The sequence below is a fragment of the Spermophilus citellus genome, assembly GCF_964194105.1.
Source record: "Spermophilus citellus genome assembly, chromosome: 3".
In the NCBI taxonomy this organism is placed as follows: Eukaryota; Metazoa; Chordata; class Mammalia; order Rodentia; family Sciuridae; genus Spermophilus; species Spermophilus citellus.
Genome location: NC_138184.1, coordinates 182,278,846 through 182,298,189, shown reverse-complemented (window position 1 = coordinate 182,298,189; position 19,344 = coordinate 182,278,846). Strand labels below are relative to the sequence as shown.

At 34.3% G+C, this 19,344-nt stretch overlaps 1 protein-coding gene across 1 annotated transcript in view; it reads right to left on the bottom strand.

The window, feature by feature from the left end:
• Positions 1–350: 350 nt before the first annotated feature.
• Positions 351–19,344, bottom strand: part of SLC13A1 (solute carrier family 13 member 1) — a gene marked incomplete at both ends in the record, with an annotated part of 93,382 nt that continues 74,388 nt past the window's right edge. The window contains 8 exons of the mRNA XM_081287212.1: positions 351–488; positions 1,942–2,079; positions 2,944–3,105; positions 8,118–8,227; positions 10,209–10,315; positions 13,361–13,462; positions 13,853–13,951; positions 17,636–17,755. Of these exons, the coding sequence (XP_081143338.1) occupies positions 351–488; positions 1,942–2,079; positions 2,944–3,105; positions 8,118–8,227; positions 10,209–10,315; positions 13,361–13,462; positions 13,853–13,951; positions 17,636–17,755 (976 nt within the window). The remainder of the gene's footprint in view (positions 489–1,941; positions 2,080–2,943; positions 3,106–8,117; positions 8,228–10,208; positions 10,316–13,360; positions 13,463–13,852; positions 13,952–17,635; positions 17,756–19,344) is intronic.

The following is a 19,344-nucleotide window of genomic DNA, read 5'->3' as shown; positions in this document are numbered from 1 at the left end:
ATACATTGATGTTTGAAATGTTATACTGAACTTTAACTGTAAGATGAAGCAAATGACCTACCCTCTTAAAGGTCAAGCTATAAATTATTCTTATGATGAAGCAAGATGCAGATAGCCTACGAGCAAAATCTGAACCCCAGGGTTCTTGATGAAGCATGCAGACACTCTGGTTGCATCTCAAAAGCAATATGAACTTCAAGTTATGACAGCAGGCCTTGAGTATTCATTGAAATAGTAGTGGCTACACTATGAATGATTTAAATGAGTCCTTAGTTATACAACCGCATGTTATAGTGGATTCTTAATGGTTCTTCAAAGTTGCCATGAAATGGTAAGAAATTTTGTGCTTGTCATGGCATGGTGTCATTAACAATTGCAGGAGCCCAAGAAGGGTAAGTGTTGAGGTCAAACATGGGTTCAATCCAGGTGAACATGCCGAGCATCACCACTGCAACACCCAAAATATTAACACCAAGTCCAGCTTTAACCTTGAACAGGAAAGAGCACAAGTCATTCAGAATAGAGAAACAAAACAAAACAAAAAAAACCTTGAAAAAATCTGACCTGGTATATTAAATCAGAATTCAAGTTTTGTGGTTTTATATTTCAGTCGATGAGTTTCAGGATACCACATGATAACTATCTTTCATCTTCATTTAATTATTATTATTAATTTACCAAGAAACATTCTGTAATTGGAATTTTAGAATGTATCTGTATCTGTACTCATTTTTCTTAGTGTTCCCATTTTTCTCTCTTACATCAAAATTATGGTGTCCATTAAACAATTTCACTTATCTTCATTAAAATAGAGATTGCCGAACTCCTGCTCTTGATCTGTCTTTGTTAGTACAGTGTTACCAGACCATAACTATGCACATTTGCTTGCATATTGTCTCTGGCTGCTTTCATGATCTAATGGCAGAATTGAATATTTGTAAGAACAGACAGTATGGTCCACAAAGCCTCACATATTACAGAGAATGTTTGCTCACTCCTGAATTTTCTGCATAAAACATGGATCCCCAAAGTAAAAGAGGGACACTTATCAATGACTATTATTGAGGTCTCCTTCTCTCTCTCTCTAAGCCAGTCATATTTCAGAATCTTATTTTTATTAATCTCAACACACAAACACATACACACACAGCATCACATATATTGTATGAAGCACCTTTCTTTTTACTAGAAAGATATTATGTGACTTCTGCATAGAAACATTTCCAGAATTTTTATGTTTCAGGGATTTAGACACAGCAATCTAGGTCGAAGGAAGGGATCAGGGACTTACCTTGGAAATGGATTTGAATAACAAGCTCACCAAGGGACATTGGTTATACTCTTGTTTGTATAGGTTTGAAAGTTGTTGATGAAAATTGGGCTGTCTAGAATATTCTCAAAGAAGTTCTTAACTGACACTAGTTTTGCATTTGGCAGAAATGTGCATATTTTATCACTTAAATTTACCATTTTACTTGCTCATGAATTAGAACAAGAAAGATGCCTTTTTATCTATCAGGCACTAAACCCAGTGTCTTATTTAGGAAAAATGTTGTTGCATCAATATTCGTGATAGCAACCCAGTTAGTGGATGGTGTTAACCCTATGTTTTCCATTTGCCTTGGTCGAGGTGGATTCTGATCTTGACATGTGAAGTTTAAGTTGTGTTAAGCAATTCTGTTTTTCTCCTTCCCCCCAACCACTCCTGATGTGTTCCTTATATCTTTATTTGCATGTACAAATTCTAATGCCATGTTCACTACTGATAATCACTGTTAAAAACAAGCTCCTAATCAGTCATGTGTACACCTTCGGAAGCAGAACTTAGACCGCGCTTTTCCTGATGGTTGATTAGTGTTTAAAAGTAGAGCTTATTCAAGATATTACATGCACATAATAATGTGTATTGGATATGGTAGCTTCTTTTTTTAGCTAACTCACCATGTCTATAACTTTCAGATGGCCATATGAGAAAACAATGGCATTGGGTGGATTTGCTACTGGTAGAAGGAATGCAAATGAAGTACACAGAGTAGAAGGCAGCAAAATATGAAGAGGGTTCACATGAATGGCTTCAGACTATTGTGAAAGATAAAAAGGTAAAAAGAGTTAAAGGAAAATTTTGAGTGTGGGCACCATGCATCAAAACAAGCACATTTTTTATAATCAGCTTTCCCAGAAGGAAGTTGAAACCTGAAGGCATAAAATTATACACATAAATGATTATTTAAATATTATAGTCCAGTTAATTTAGAAAATAAGATATCATTTATTCCAGACACTAAATAAAAATATCAACCTTAGATTATAGTGATAGCCACTGTGTTAATTGTTTTCATATACAATATAGTTATACATAATATATAATATAATAAATGCAATGCATTTGCATATATATTTAAAATTTTTATGAGATGGCAACTATAACCCCAAATAACACATGAATACACTGAAGTCCAGAGAGACTACAGCAACTTCTCTAAACATGCATCTAGTGAGCAGGAAAGGTTTGGTAAGGTCTCAGGTACCTCTGACTCCAAAGCTTCTAATTATACCACAAACTTTATTGCTTCTGTGAACAATATTCTGGAAGGAGAAGTGTCAACATGAGATGTTTAAATCCTAAAGTTGCCAGGAAACACTGAGTCCCCCTTATAGCTGGAAAGGATTGAGAATGGCTCTCTCATTTATGTGTAAATGAAAATAAAACCTGGTCAGAAAGAAGATAAATGGTTCACTTAAAATTATGCTATTTGAACATGGAAAATAGTTCTGTTGAGTCAAGGTCACCAAAGGAAGCATTAATACAAAGTCCCTATAAATTACTTCTAGGAGGCCTACTTAGGTCAACAAAGATTCTACACCACAATATTCAAATAAGCAGTCCAATGAACACTACTTTTTGAAAGAAGAGAACATAAATCAGATAAATAAGATACTCACCAGTGGAGCTAATATTGGGAAGAGGATGGTGATGGTAGCTGGGTTACTGGCTACCTCTGTTAAAGATGTGACCATCAAAGAAGATATCAGAATTATTAGCCATACTGGTAATGAACCTAGAGGAGACAATTTATTTCCTATCCACTTAGATAGTCCTGATACCTATAAGACAAATTTGCAATATTTATTCATTAATAATTCATTTTAATTGGACAGAATTTACACACATGGAAAGCATTATTGGCTGAGAACTTAGTTTCCAAAATATAATTTTTAATTCTGTAACATTTTTTATGGTATGGCACCTCTGGATGGCTTTGGTGTGGAGGACTGATAAGTCTTATTTCAACATTATCAACATGCTTGAGAAAGTTTAAATTATCTTCCCACTTTTTTTTAATTACATTTTAATTTTATATACTAATATGTGTGGGTATTTTCATAACTCACTCAGTACTATGTGATTTTAAGAAAAGAACAGTCCCTCTAGCTCATCTCTCCCTACTCCTAAATTGTGTTAGAGGCAGCAACATTCAATTCTTATTGGCTATTTATAGCTACATTTAGAGACTAGTATAGTTATCCTTCAAAGTAATATTCTAATTATGCATTTTTTCCTAATTTTCAAAAGTAGACATTATTTACTGACTTTCTAATATATTACATGAGGATTTAATTTTCTTACACCATCCACCATACATATATTGTCTCTTCATTCCTCCACAATCATACATCAATAATTATTGTTAAATCATGATTTAATGCTTACCAGTATGATTGTACAAATATTTTTCCTAGCTGAGCCACTTGGCATTCTAGGATAATATTTACTTTTCTTTGATTGTTTTCCCAGGAAATAATGCTTCATTCTTTTGTTTGCTTAGTTTTCCAAGTATCTATCACCAAAGCATTATATTCTCCAATAAAACTGGAAAATTCTCCCCCAAACAGTTACTCTTATGAGATGATTTTTTTTTTTGTTTTTTTCTCTTCCCATTTCCTCCCTTGGAGATATCTATTCTGTAATATTCCCTCCTCCTACTCCATCTGGACTAGATGGTCTTTAAATCTACTCAAATAATATTCCAGGACTTCCATTTGCTCATGTGAGTTCCCTTCTCCCTCCAGCTATGGGAATCCTTCCTTATTTATGTGTTATGCTGGGGGCAAACAGCCTTCTATTACTTCTTGAGAACTGGTGCATAGAAGGTAAATTTTGGGGAATCTTTGTACACCTGAAAACCTTTTTAATTTTATTTTTATATAATTTTTATAGTTCAGCATTTTTAAAATTTGAGATTTGAAATAACTGACATGCTGCGTATTTAAATTATTGGACCATTTCTTGCAGATTTCAGTTGGGCTCTTCAGCCTAATCACATATGTCCAAAAAACTGGCTGCACCCAGATTAGCAGATATATTATCCTGTTTTTCTTTTCTAAATGGAATGGAAAACCTACTTTGTGAGACAATTTCAATGGGCTACTGTATAATATGCTTATGACAAACTAGGATTGGCATCAGAAATGCATGAAGTATGAGTAGCATACTCTCAGTTCAAAAACTGGCACAATATCACAGATGTGGGTACCAGATATCCCTTGTTATTTGTGTTTTTTTAAATATTTTTGTTTGTTTTTGTCTATGACTTTTAAATGGAAAAATACTACTATTTATGTGACAAAAATTCATCCTAGAGCACACAGACTTTAAGAATGGGTTTTATCTATGTGCAATCAGACATGGAAAAGATGACACCATCTCTATCCCCAGGGTTTCTGAAATTCTACATGAAGCACTGTGATATTGGGCTCTTAATAGCTCTCTCAGTATAGAATCTCTATATCTTTATCTATGAGAAATTTCTTATATTATTTTTTTGGGGGGGGGATGTTCTTCCTCTTAATTTTTCTCTCTTTCTAACATTTCTATTGATTTACTACATTTTTATTGGTTTACATTGGTTTATATTTTTTTATTGATGCTCTGCTATTTGTTTTTTGTTTGTTTGTTTTTTGTGGTGCTGGGGATTGAACCCAGGGTCTTGTGCATGTGAAGCAAGCACTCTGCCAATGGAGCTATATCCCCAGTCTGAATGATGCTCCCATATTCTTATCTCTCATTTTGAACACTTCTTTTACTTTTTTATTGTATTTCTGGTGTATGTTCAAATTTCATTTTTTAACACTGCTACCATTTTTTTTTTAATTTTTGCTGTTGTATTTCTCATCTTTAAGGGTCTCTTTTTCATTTTATGCCAATTCCTTAAAAAAAAATAATGTTCTGTTTCACATCTTTAATGTTTCCAGCATCTCTTAGAGGCATCAGAAGCAAATGTGTGTGTGTGTGTGTGTGTGTGTGTGTGTGTGTGTTGCTTCACACATTTATTTTTCTTAATTTTTTCTGTTTATTTTTTCTGTTTTCGCATTTTATCTTTTCTTTCTGGGTAATGTGTCAGTGCACATTAGTGTAGTGATTCTTGACTACCATTCATTTTAAGAGAGAGAATAAATTGGTGATTGGAAGCTCTTTGTGCCAGGCAAGAACAGCTGAAAGAAAAACTTTATCATAGGCAACTGAGCCTGGGTCATTATCTCATTGGTAGAAGAGTAAACTTTAATTTTCAGTAAGCAGGGAGAAAGAACAGCAGCCTGGCTATTCAGGACTAGAGAAAGTATCTGAGAGGCTCAGAGCCCCTTTTAGACTTTAAAGTCATCCTCAGTATAATAAATAGACAAGTGAACAAATAACAAATAAATCAATAATTATTAATAAATAAATAAATAATAAAAATTTAAAAATAAAATGAAACCATCCTCAGTATTCAGCTCTGGCTTGTACCTTAGTTTTCACCTCATCTTTCAGTGTCATCTGCAGCCAGCTCTTTCTGGCTCTTCCAGGATCTCATGGATAAAGCCCCTTGTTTCCCTTTACTCTTGTCTTTGTCGGCCTGCAAATTTCATCTTTCATTTCCTTCTACTTGGACAGTGTCAAATGTCCTCAAATGTCCTCTTTCTCTCTTCTAAACTTTTCATCGTCTCTTGTCTGTTCCTGACCCAGTCATATAGATGGTTTTTGTCTTTTTGAATTAATGCCTTTTTGTTCTGTTCTTTCCAGTTTGGAGGAGATGTGAGAAAACAGTGTTTAATCTTCCATGTTTATTTTGGGGGAAATTTTTGAGGAATGTGTGAAAAGGGAGGAGTATGAGTTATTCCTGCATAAAAATTCGAAAGTGTTTACCAGTTTGTATGAAGTCACATTAAAACAAATCAAGTGAGCCAGGCATGGTGGTGCCCACCCGTAATCCCAGAGACTCTAGAGAATGAGGCAGGATTGGAAGTTTGAGGTCAGCCTGGGCTACTTAGTGAGAACTTGTCTCAAAATAAAAACAATAAAAAATAAGACTGGGTATGTAGCTCAGAGGTAAAGTATTTCTGAGTTCAATCCCCCCTACTAAAGAAAAAAAAAAATCAAGGGACATTTAAGAGAGATATATAGCAGCAAAACCAATGTTGTAGCCATTCTGTCTCCCTGTTTTCAACTAGAAGGGTGTTTTGGCTCTGCATGATTGCCAAACTACTTAGAATTTTGAAGAAAAAATTTTAAAAATTAACTGTTCCCAAATTGTTTGTAAAACCAGTGTCTATAGGCATATGCCTACAGCCATATTTTTGGCTTAAATCTGGCCACTTAAGGATAGGGTTATTCTGGGTATTCTTGTAGGAATTTGATTCTGAATACTAGGATTTTTATAGCAAATTAGACCTCCCTCCATGGCTTCCCTAAGTCTCCTGCTGAGAGAGCCTAGTGCATCAGACTAAATCCACACCTTTCTACTTCAGATATTTTTGCTCAAGGGTCTAGTTTATACTTTCAAGGTTATTTTAAATTTCTAGGATCCAGTCTGGACATATTCTGGGGAGGAGAGGTGAGCAAAAGATGTATTAGTGTCAGATTTTCCCATTCTGATTTCCTCACAGTTCAAATGGGCAGACACAGGGATGGAAATTATTTATTCTGAGAATTCAGAGCTCATTATTGTTGAAATAGTAGAAAAGTGCAATCGTCTCATATTTCTACCATTTCTTTTTGAGTCATCTATGAGAGAAGCCATGTCTAGACCTAAAACAATTTTGTAAAATGCACTCAGAATTGAGACAATTTCCAAGAATTTTATCTTTGACTAAATCCTTTCTAAAAACTCAGTATCTGAATACTATGCAGAAAATTGACAAAAAAACAAACAAACAAACAAAAACACAAAAAAACAAACTTAGAAGCAATGAACAGACTCCCAATAGGTTACCAAGGAGAGAAGAGAGAACTATTTGTTTTGAGAAATATAAAAAGTTAACCTCTTAGAAATCCAAAGGCTTGACCTTCCTATCACCCCATTTCCTTCAATTTGATGATTATGGAGCTACCATAAGCTTTGAGTATTGCACAAAAGTCTATGAAATCCAGACATAAGTAGTTTTTAAGTCATAAAACATTTTTAAAAAATTTTTAGAGAAGAGATTTTTCTTCCAGCCACCTTACAATGACCGGGGCAATTAAAAGGGACCAGCACTGCTTTATAATGTCTGGATAGGTCAAAGCAACAGCTGAGTGTCTTCCCCATGGTGTTTTGATTTCTTTCTAAGGCTTGACATAATAGAATATTAGATACCTGCATGGAATTCTCTCTGGGCTTCAGTTAGTAAACACTTATTATAAAATTTGATACTAATTTTATTTCTAATTCTACTTTTTTTGAAAATAGGACCATGACATATTGAAATCCAAGAACGACTCAAATTTATCATGAAATAAGGTAAAAGTATAAACAAACAAAAGTATGTTTCACAAGGTATCACTTTAAATATCATTTTTATGTATTTTTTTCTTACCAAGCTAGTCTTATAATATTATTGTATGGATTAAGAATTTTAATCTCCTTTGAATTATCGTTTTTGACATAGTAGAACACCATAAAAACTGTTTTATGCTTGTAGCCTATAAAAAATATTGAACTCTGAACTCACTTCATCAGTGTGGTACACTCACTGCATGGTTACTGAAATCTGCATCATTAAAATGATATAGTAAAGCTGAATATGTCAAAAGTTTGAATGTTTCTGTGTTCTTCTTTTGAACAGTCTAGTTAATTGTTAAATATCTTACAGAGTATTACCTCACAGCCATCTGCCAGGGCAAACCCTCCACCAACAAGAATGGCTATATCCCAAGGCATGAATGACTGGAATTCTTTCCAAGTAATCAGTGGAGAGTAACCAAAAGCAACTGAAAAAAAAATCTACAGTTAAATAGTGCTTAGAATGTGCCACTATTCCCTGTCTTTATCAGTATTCTACATAGTCATCTAACAGGAAGTTTGTAAAATTTCTATATTGCTTTAAAAAAGAAGATAGAACTTGTACTCTATTTTTGTTATTACTTAAATTTCTATAACTTGGAAAAAATCTTTTGGCAATATTTTGAAATACATTTAAGTAGATGATAACAATGTCACTTATAATGCTATTCATCCATTCATTCATTCATTCATTCAACCATTCCACTACTCCTACTAATAACACAGTGAATTAGACTAGACATTTCTTTGTTATGTAGAATATTAACATTTAATTGGCTCTAGTAGAATCACTGTACAATTTTAATTATTCTTCACTAAAATTTATTTGGGTACTTTATTATTTTTTTAAGTCAGGAGAATCATGACAAATTCGTCAGGATTCCATTTTAAAGGTAATCCAAAACTCAGATTAAAAAATTAAAATTGTATTTGTGGAAATGAAAGCAATTATCACAAAGATATCTCCTGATATTTGGGTTCTGAGCTTTCCATTTATTTGTTGATAAATAAGTTCATTTAGGAGCAAATTATCATTTAACATCTGTAAGAGGCAGCCTTCCGTATGATGAGATTATAAGGTTGCTTTTCAACCTCCTTTTTATCTCCTTCCCCTAAATTGGAACCAAACCAACCTTCACTGATTACTGAAATTTTGCTACAGAATTCCTTAATTGCATTAAGGCCATATATTCTTTCAAAATTAAACATCTATGAAATGACCTCTTACCTAAATTTAACAGAATATATCTTATCTTCCATTTTAAAAATGTGTTAAATGATGAGGGTTCCATGAAGGGTGGATCGGGACAACTTTTTGAGAGAAGGATTCAGATCTAGGAACCAGGGAAGCTACAGATTACCACATTGGTCCCTCAGAGCTTGTCCTTGTTGGTATTTAGGGCTTTGATTGCTATGCTTAGAGTCTTCAGGATCTCACAAGAATCAATGCTAAATATTCCACTATTCCTTAACACACATCAAGAATAACCCTAATCTCAAGTGAAGAGCAAAATGCATTATTTATTTCTACATAATGCTCTTCACACATATCATGTCCTGAATATCTGATACATTAATAGTTTATGGAAAGTGATGCAAAGAGTCAGATGGGTCAATCCATGGCTCAAAACACAGTTTCTTTCCAGTAAAAACAAAAAACAAAATACAAACAAAACAACAAACACTGTATATATCTACTACTCTATTTCCAAACTTACAAATTATTTGTTAGGTGTCTACTCATTGACAATATAGGACTCTGACTACTTAAAACATGCTGTGTATAAAGTACAGACACAAATGAATCCTAGGTCTAAGGAGTGCACCTGTGAGAGAGTGTGTGTCCATGTAAATGCACATGCCTGTTTATCCATGGGTTGTAAATACAGTAAATGCTCCCACTGAATACCATTCCTTTTGAATGAATACCATCCCTAGGTTATGGCTATGTGGGATTGAGTTTCTTTTCTTCCATAAGTACTGTGAGGATGTAAATGCTCTTTCTCTTGAAATTCACATCACATTTTCATATCCTCAGCATTTACTATAAAGTTGTCATTAAGAAGCAATGACTTCCAAGTTTTTGTCTCTGTTTGCTGATATTAAGGTTAATTATGATTATGACAGGGAAGTTGGTTTATTATAGGTCATGTAGTACTGTTCATACACAGCAGAACCCTAACTATGGTTCATAAGAAAGCCTATTGTTAACTTCTGCATGTTAGATGATCTCTCTTGTGGGTGTAGGACGAGTGCTGGCTAGATAGTCGATATAGGGCATGCTAAGCCAGGAGTTGAGTCATCATGGACATTCCTTCTGTTCTAAGTGCTAACTGAAACTGATGGAATTTTGTAATTTTTTGCTCTTTTGTCAAATTCAATTAAAGTTAGTTATAAATGGTACTTAACCAATTTCTCCTGTAGGTGTAGTTTTCGTCAGTGTTTTAGCTGGAATTATAAAAAAAAGGAGTCCTACAATTAAGGCAACAGTTGAATCTGTAACAAAACCAGGGTTCCTGAAAAAAAAATTGTGCATTAAAAAATGGCATTAAGAACTAGTGAGTTAAAACATCAATTGATTATGCCAATAGTACTTATTTAACAGGTGGCATAGCTTATTTACTCCATATAATCTGCTCTAAAATCTATGGATTTCTAACCAGATGACACAACTCCTTAGAACCCATCATCAGAACATCATCAGAACACATTCCCATTGCTCTCATATAGTTCTTCTTATTTTCAATATCACATTTACATATGCTGACATATTAGGTCAACTGGCCAAATTTCCCTTTTAGGTAAGCTTGCAGATTTGTGAATCAATTTCTTGTTTGATTTGTTTCTTTTAATTATATTTGCAGAAAATTGAGGTTAAAACAATTTATGTAATGGGCAAAAGCCCATAACATCCTTCTCTTGAACTGTGACAAAACATAATAATGATAGAGTCTTCTTAAACTCTTCTATAAACCATAAAAAGGAACTGATCTGTTTTCTAAGACATAGCACCTGCTTCTGCAGTTTTATGTCCTAGCCATGTCAGATAAAACCAACACATTTAATTCTTCGCACTCCATGAAACTCAGTTAAGAATATTAATTCCTGGGATGATTTATGAGATGCTCATAAATTATCACTGTACAAATTAAGAGTGACTCAGGAACAGATGGGGGTCTTAGAATCACCAGGCCATTCCAGCAAATAAGACAGGTTCCCCAAAGCCTCAACAGTTAAAAAGCACCTGGAAACCAGAAATAAATGAAACAGAACATAGATAATTAGAATATAGTTTCAAAAGTCAGTAATATTAACTGAGTGCATTTTCATAGCCTGAGAAGACATGCACATACCATAAGGATTAATTTTCTATACTGTAACTCAGTAATTTTTATATTTTAAAAGCTTCTCAACTCTCATAATTTGCTTGAAAGATCTGAATAAATAAAGAAATGCCGCATCTTTCCCAATCTAACAAATTTTTAACATGTTCTGTTTTCCTTAGACTTATTTTCTTTCATTTTGAATCAAAGCCTATCACAGCATAATTTGTTCTATAAACTTGACCAACACCAATAATTTACTTTCTTATTTTTTATTTTAGTTATAATTTTTAGTTGAATTTTTGCCAACTTGGGCAAGGCATCATGTAACTGCAGTTTGCTTTATATGAAAAGACACATTGAATTCTGTCCAGGTTCAAACAGATGGAATGAAAACATTAGGTGGTAGCTATAAATCTTAATATATCAGGCTAGGTTAGAAATTCTAAATGTCTAAAACCTCTGAGTAACAAATATATTCAACAGAAAATATATTTCAAATAAAATCAAATCATAAATATTGAATAATTTATTTTTGAAAGACTTTTAGAACTATTATTATTTGATTATGACTTTTATTTTTAGCTCATTATGGATTAGGTTGTTTCAATATTATAAAATATTAAGCTTATACACATTTCATTTGCTTTGTGTCTGACAATTAGATTTATATTTTTCATCCTCTCTCAAACCTTTGTTCTCTTTCCTATTGTTTTTTTTCCTCCAAATTCTAGGTGACAGGAGCACCTGCCCATAACAAATGCACTGTTTTCCTGCTACAAACAAAGCATCTCCTGAATTACATTATCATTCCCTAAGGAGTAACACTTAGAAACTGATTAAACTGAATTTCCTGTTGGGATTTTTGCCTGGTTTTTATTAGCTATTGTCTGGTTTCATTTAGTTCTTTCATACTAGCATTAAGAGAAAGATTTCCCCTACCTTGGATGATAGGAGTCAGATTTTAGAAAGTTTATGTTGGTCTATATTCTATTACAAAACCACAAAGTGCTAATCAACTATTTAATAATAACTTTCTTTGAATAATTAGATGTTGCTTTTTGTTGAGACCTCTCAAAATGAAAAGCATTACTCCTAAGGGAAGCCCAACTTTTATAACATGCTACCATGTCATGTTGCTTGACTTGTGGGATCAGTAGAAATTTGGATTCAGATTTTGCACCTTTTAGATAATGGTGGCAATGACTCTAAACCAGAAGGCTCTGGGTCAAGAGATAGAAGAGTTTCTTTATTCCATGTGGCCAGCATACATCTGACTCAAAACAATTTTGGTTTCTGTCTCCAAAGTATATGGATTATTGCTGGGGATTATAAAACAAGAAGTCCAAGTCAGAAATCTCCTGAATTTAGGAATGAGAGTACTCCATTGAAAGGTACGTTGGAAACACAAATCTCAAAACCAAATTATTCATGTTGACACGTACGATGGAAAATCTTGTTATAATTTCCCCCTTCACTTCACATGACTCAGCAATGACTGCTGGTATACAAGACTCTGAGAGATAAAATTAACTCTGCCAGGCTTCTAGCATTAGCTTTTAAAATCAGTCTTATTACTAATTCAGGAAATTCTTATCTTTGAAATGGAGGTTGAGCTGAATTTGTAGTGAACTAGTCCCACAATATATGTACATGGAAAGAATGACAAGCCCAATCAATAGACTTCCATAGAGGGAAGGAATATCATAATAATAGAAAGTTGGATAAATTTATGTCAGATTATTCAGAGGCATCTCTTCCATGTAATAAGCATTTGTATAGCATTTTCTACAGGAAAAGGAGCAGCACTCTTCTGAGTGATATTATTGTCTGCATTTTGAAGATGAAGATGAAGAGGCAGTTCAGTGACTTGCCTAGAGTAAGTGGAAGAACCCAGGAGTGGAACCCAGGCAGTGTGGCTCTGATGTCCATACTCCTGACCTCTACAGACTGCAACTTTTCTGCAGATGATATTTCCAATTTTGTAAGGAGGATATAGTCTTGCTTAATGTTCCCTGGTGTTCTATTATAGGATAGTATGGTTATCCTTTCTTAACCTTAGGTTTTATTTCTTATAATTATTTTTTCCTGAAAAGATTAGAAATAAAAAAAATATATCTTTTCAAAAGAAAGAAAGAAAAGAATCTCATAGTATCTTTTCAAGATACAAGAATTACGTAGGAGAGAAGTTCAGTATAAGACAGGGAAGTTCTGACAAGCCTAGCATGTAATACTTACTCTGAAAAAAGTTCAGACCAACCAGAGACAAAGCCAGGATCTCGGCTAAACCATAAAAGGGCCATTATAATGAAGAGAATCAAGGTCACGATTTCTTGATACCTGTGGAAAGACTCCAATCATTTCTTTGTTTCTCTGTCAGGATATTTGTGAAAACTCTCTGAGCTATTGTCAAGAATAATTTTAGCAGAGCACTAAACTCTGTAAGAACTGGATATGTCGATGATTTGAGAGCATCATACAGTTGGATAAAGCTCTCCCTCCTTGGTGGGCTCTCTCAGCTTCTTGTCATTCTATACTGGAAAATTCTAGTTCAACAGTGGCATGCATTTTATCATGTTTATCATAAAATTTAGCAAATTTCGTGTGTGAATCGAATATTACACCTTGTGGACAATTATGTGCTTATTTTATTTGCTATTAAACAACTACTTGCAATCCGTGTGTGTGTGTGTGTGTGTGTGTGTGTGTGTGTGTGTGTGTGTAGCTTACCTCATTGGGCCAAGTTTTTTGTATTCTTGCTTGATCACCTCAGCACAAGCTTTTTCTTTGACAGTTTTGGTTTTGCCACATTTGAACAATTCCTTAAAACTGAAAAAGAAGTAAAGACTTAAGCAGAGGGTTCTTTCACCACTGCCCTACTTTACAGAAGACATTTTTCTGATAACCTTTTATGATATGAAACTCACTGCTAAGAACAGAAATCTCTGCTTTCCAAATATTCCTCCCCTCTCTTTTTGATTGTCTTCTCTGTTTTTACCTGGCTGACTCACTCCTCAATGCTTAATTATTGTTGCATATTTTCCATGATTGTCTTCCACCAATCTCATAATTTTCCAAGTCCTTTGGTGTCATTGGAATTTTTCCATGTGCCACTCATCTCTGTCTAAAACTTTTTTTATATGCTCCATCATTATGTTACATTTAAAAACATATTTATTATAAATCTTGTTTGATATACACATGTAAGTTTTATCCCAGTAGTTAGATAAATAATTTGAGGACAGGGACAGTGTCATACATGTTTTCTTTGGCCCCATATCTCTTACCACTGACATACACAGTAAATACCTGACTCATCAACGGAACAGTACCTTTGGCAAATTTATGAGACAATGGGTGTCAGGTCCATCAATTTTCACAAAATGCTCAATTTGAGTTTTTACACTAGAACAGGTCAGAATTTAAACTAGATCTATTCTCAAAAGTAAAACCAACAATATTGATTTTTTTTTCTGTAAGTTTCTGCACACTTCTGTCCTAACAGCACCTAGTAGATCTTCCAATTTATTTCCAGGAGTAACTGCTACTCTTTATTGCTTTTAGTTACTTATTTTCTTGACCATAGTTCCCTGTGACATAATTTTTCTGTCCTAAATTCCAGGGTTTTCAAAACTTTAAAGAGTTTTTGTGGAACACTGCTCTATATGGATTTCTTTTTTCTTTTGGTTAGTTTGTTTTTATAAATCCCCCCAGAGGCAGAAGAAAAATGGGGAGATGGCTAATTTCTTAGAGATTATCTTTTAGAATATTCTTGGGTAGCTTAGTTTAAGTTACAAGTTACGTGTAGATAGAGAAAGTGGACACATTTTCTTCTGTAGACTTTGGGTCACACATATGTACTTATAAGAGACCAAGTAGAAAGACTAGGATTATGAGATGGTAGTTTTCTCACCAAGGTACATGATGATTTAATCTATTTTCCCCACACACATTTGCACTATTCAGCCTTGTTTGGAGTGTGATTCCCTTTGAAGGAGCAGAATTTCCTCAATTCTTAAGCTATCTGTTCTGTACATTTATAATTATCCTCATGGGTAAACCCTAACCCATGAAAATAATTAGATGGATATTGTTGTTGTCCTATCAATGAGGGAATAATCATATTTTACAGTTTCAATTATGTTATTAAACAGTGCCAATCTCCAGACAATATTCCTTTTTCACAACATAAATAGCACTATTATAAGAAACAAATCCATGAGCCACCTTGAGAATACTCACTGGAAAAGTATAGCTAATGAAAAAGATAACCTCTCTTAGAAGCTGCTCTCCACCCAGTGCACTACATATATACTCAGTCCCCTTGGTTGCAGATAGTAAATAGTTAAGTCAAAGCCAATTGGCTTTGCTACAAATGAAGGTTAATTCCTTCATGAAGGAAATGATGAAGCATGTGCCAATGCATCAACCCCAACCTCTCCATTTAAATCAGTTCCAAGGCCCTGATAGATGAGCTACACTTCCCAAGTATAATGGAACATTTATAATGGGTGAATTAACTATGTTAACAGTCAACACACTAATCAGAATGTATGGTAGCCTGCCAGGGGAGGGGCTCATAATTTCTGTTGATCTAAAACCTCTGGAGGTAAAACCTCTGGAGGTGAACATCCTGGCAGACTGAAAAGGACACTGAAAAATTAGCCAGAACATGAAGCTATGCTGTGTGTAACCAGTAGTGGACAGAAAGGGGACTGTTCAAACCTGCCACTCACCATGATTTATGGGTTTTGCCTAATGTATGCATTTCACAAGATTTTTTTTCTTCCTTTATCTTATTTATTTCTCTTTTCTGAGTTGTATTAAAATAATGACAGTGGTTGCACATATATTTTGTAAAGTCTTTAAATGTAGCAACAGAGCAAAACAGCTGGGGGCCTGTGACCGGATCTTTTCTCCGTTGGCACTGGACTCCTGTCCCCTTGTCTGACATTGCTACCTATACAACTGGGGAGGCCCAAAGGCTTGGGTTTCCTGGGAGGGGCATGGAGTATCAGCTGGCCTCTCCCCACTGATGCCCACTTGCTGAAGTCAGTGACATCCCACACATTTGCTTCAGCGGGAGGACTGCCACATGCTGCTCCCACAATCTGGACAGGATTATTTTTGTTAAATCATTAGTAACATCTTTCCACTACTAAAACCATTGGGCAGTTCTGGAGAAAAATCAGGAAGAATTGAGAGAGGAGCATCTCAGTCCTTATGTTACTAGGCTTGGAAAACGTGGGCACAGGCAGGAAACCACACTCACCATACTATTTTGCTTTTCAAAAGAAGTACAAATAGCTGACTTCAGCCTCATTGTCTATGTGAATAATATGCTGTTTTATTTATAGGTCCTGGAAATTATTTAAATAAAACTCCACAAAAATGAATTTGAATTGTTTTATTTTTCTCTTTCTTTTTTTCTTTTTGGAGTATTACTAAGTGAATTGAAAACAGAGGCTGCATTTTAGGTTTTCCTGAGAAGCTCTTCTTAATTTTCAGTGTCAGCTGTCGTCTAACTTGTATAACTCATTGCTGCTTATGAGATTTAATCCTAGCCAAAATAATATGCTAATATATATATATATATATATATATAGATAGATAGATAGATAGATAGATATAGATATAGATATAGATAGATGATAGACATTTTATTGACATCAGCAATTCTTTACTGATCAGTGTATCTTATCTCGGGTACTATGTATTCGACTTGTACTCGTGTGTGTTAGAATCACAGTGTTGGAATCCATCTTTGTGAATTCTAACTTTTTACAGTTGAAGGAACTGAGACTTGAGACTAGGTCAGGACTTGCAAAGATCATTCATCTGACCTCTGAGAGGCCACAGTGTTATCCCCGTTTGCCCAATCCCTGAGATAATAGAGAATATTCTTAGATATTCAATTTACTTTATATGTTAGAGCCTGTTTCAATTTCGGTGCTAGCAAAAAGCAGGAAGCCCTGTGTGCTTTGGTTGAAAGTAACTTAGTAACCCAAAGCCTCTCCCAACTGATGCCTATCTGCTGAAGTCAATGACATTGAGTCAAGTAGAAGGCCAAAACTTCTAAAAACTCCACTTTGACAAGTTGGATTGAGTCCTCTTCATAATGCTTTCCTTAGACCCTTCTGTCTTATACATATTGTAGTGAATTAGGACTCAAAGAACACCTGGATGGATTTGCCTTATAGACTCTTCCACAGCCAACATTTCTTAAATGAGATTCTAGCTTACCTTTAAATTTTATTCATGCATATCAGTTTTGTGGGTAATAAAAAGATGGAAAAGCACCAGACAACTCAGAACCTGGACACCTTTATTTATTTTATTAACATAAAAAATTGACTTATGGGGCTGGGGTTGTAGCTTAGTGGTTGAGTGTTTGTCTCGCATGTGTGAGTCACTGAGTTCAATCTTCAGCACCACATAAAACAAATAAATAAAGCAAAGATATTGTGTCCACCTACAAGTAAAAAAAAAAGTTAAAAAAAAAAGTTGACTTACTTGAATCCTAGGAAAAGCCACTGAAGCCAGATCCAGGATAAGAGTAGAAGAATAATAGCAATTGGGAAGGAAAACAAAAACCATGATCCAAAGTTGAGGCAATCACAATCAGGATAGCGTCTGTATGGAAATACAGAGAAGCATTCAGAAAATGCATGAGTGAAATCCCTTCCGATAGTCACTGGGAAGCAGTGGTCCACATTTCTTGTGCTGCTGGACAAGAAGGAAGTTCTGCCATGTATTTACCATTAAGCAGAGTAGTTAGTTATATTCCTTGTCTCCTTTCTTGATTCCGCAAATTTGTAATTATTGCTGCATCCCAGAAAAGCAAGAGTGGGTATGTTTTGATCTCTTTTCCCTTTGTTCAATCTGTAGCACTGTACTGACATTCATTAAATGCATAAGAAATGGGTGTGCACGGGGAGAGTGTGTTTTCTCAAATCAGAATAGAAGTAAATAAAGACAAATTATCAGACTTGGGAACTGGTGAAAATTAACAGAAGTATCTGTTACCATTTCACTTTGGAAGAGGGTTTCCTTTATTCTTAGGCGGGGGCTCTGATCTATCCTGTACTGCCTCTCATGGCTGTTTGCTTTTCCCTGATTCTTCTGTCCCAAACCACAGTCATCCTAGAGCCTCAGTAGCCCCTTCTTCCTAGATCCAGATGATGCTTTGGGGCTCAGTCAAATGAAATAAATCTGGGCCAGATGAGAACAGTAAAAATGTTCTTGGGAAAGCATCAACATCTTCTTTATTTCTTCTAGTTGCTATCAACTTTTTAACTCACATAATAGCAAAACAACAGTTTCTTTGCTGACCTCACATTCATTATTTAAAAATGTGGTCTAAATACCAATAAATTCTCATCTAGTTATCTACTTTACAAATACAGAAAAACAACAGGAAATTTAAGAAATTGTCTCTTTAACATTTTTTAAAGCAACAACACAGAGTTGGAAATCTGAACAATATGGAAAATATACATAAGTAATGAAAATATCACTAACATGCTTTAATATTTTTGAAATCACTAAGTACAGAAAACTTTATATAAATATATATTTTCAGTTTAGTTCTATTTAAATTACACCTTTCATTTTATTACTTACAAAGACCATATAAATAAATGCAGTGTTTCATATTACATTTATGTAGCAAATCTATGTACTTTAGAAAGTTCCTTATACTTTATGAGGGTTTCTAAGTGATGAACAACTTAAAAACTCATAGTAGGTATTCAAAATTAAAGATTTCTAAAGTTTTCTGCAATTTTTGTTGAGCTTATAAAAAGTTACTAATCTTTCTGGGGCCCTTGAGTTATCTTTATCAACTTGAGGATAATTTTTTATCTATGTTGTAGTGATCCAAGGATTAGTTTATTTTTTTTTGAAACTAGAAAATGATAAATGATAAAAAGAAATGTTAGAAAATACATAGAATTAGATGAATGCTTTATTATGTTCAGAAGGCTCTTGAAAATTGCTCATTTTTGAAAAAAATTTTTCTTTAGTTGGAAAACAAAATATGGGGAAAAGGCTTAAACTGATTTTCCATCAATTTTATTAGACTTGGATTTACAAGATGACCTTTGTGATTCTGTTCAGCCTAGAGATACTTGGAAATACTACATTGTTTTGGTTCAGAACAAGGCCTCATTTTTCACTCTCTATACATCATACCTGTACTGCTCTCCCACCTGCTGGACAGA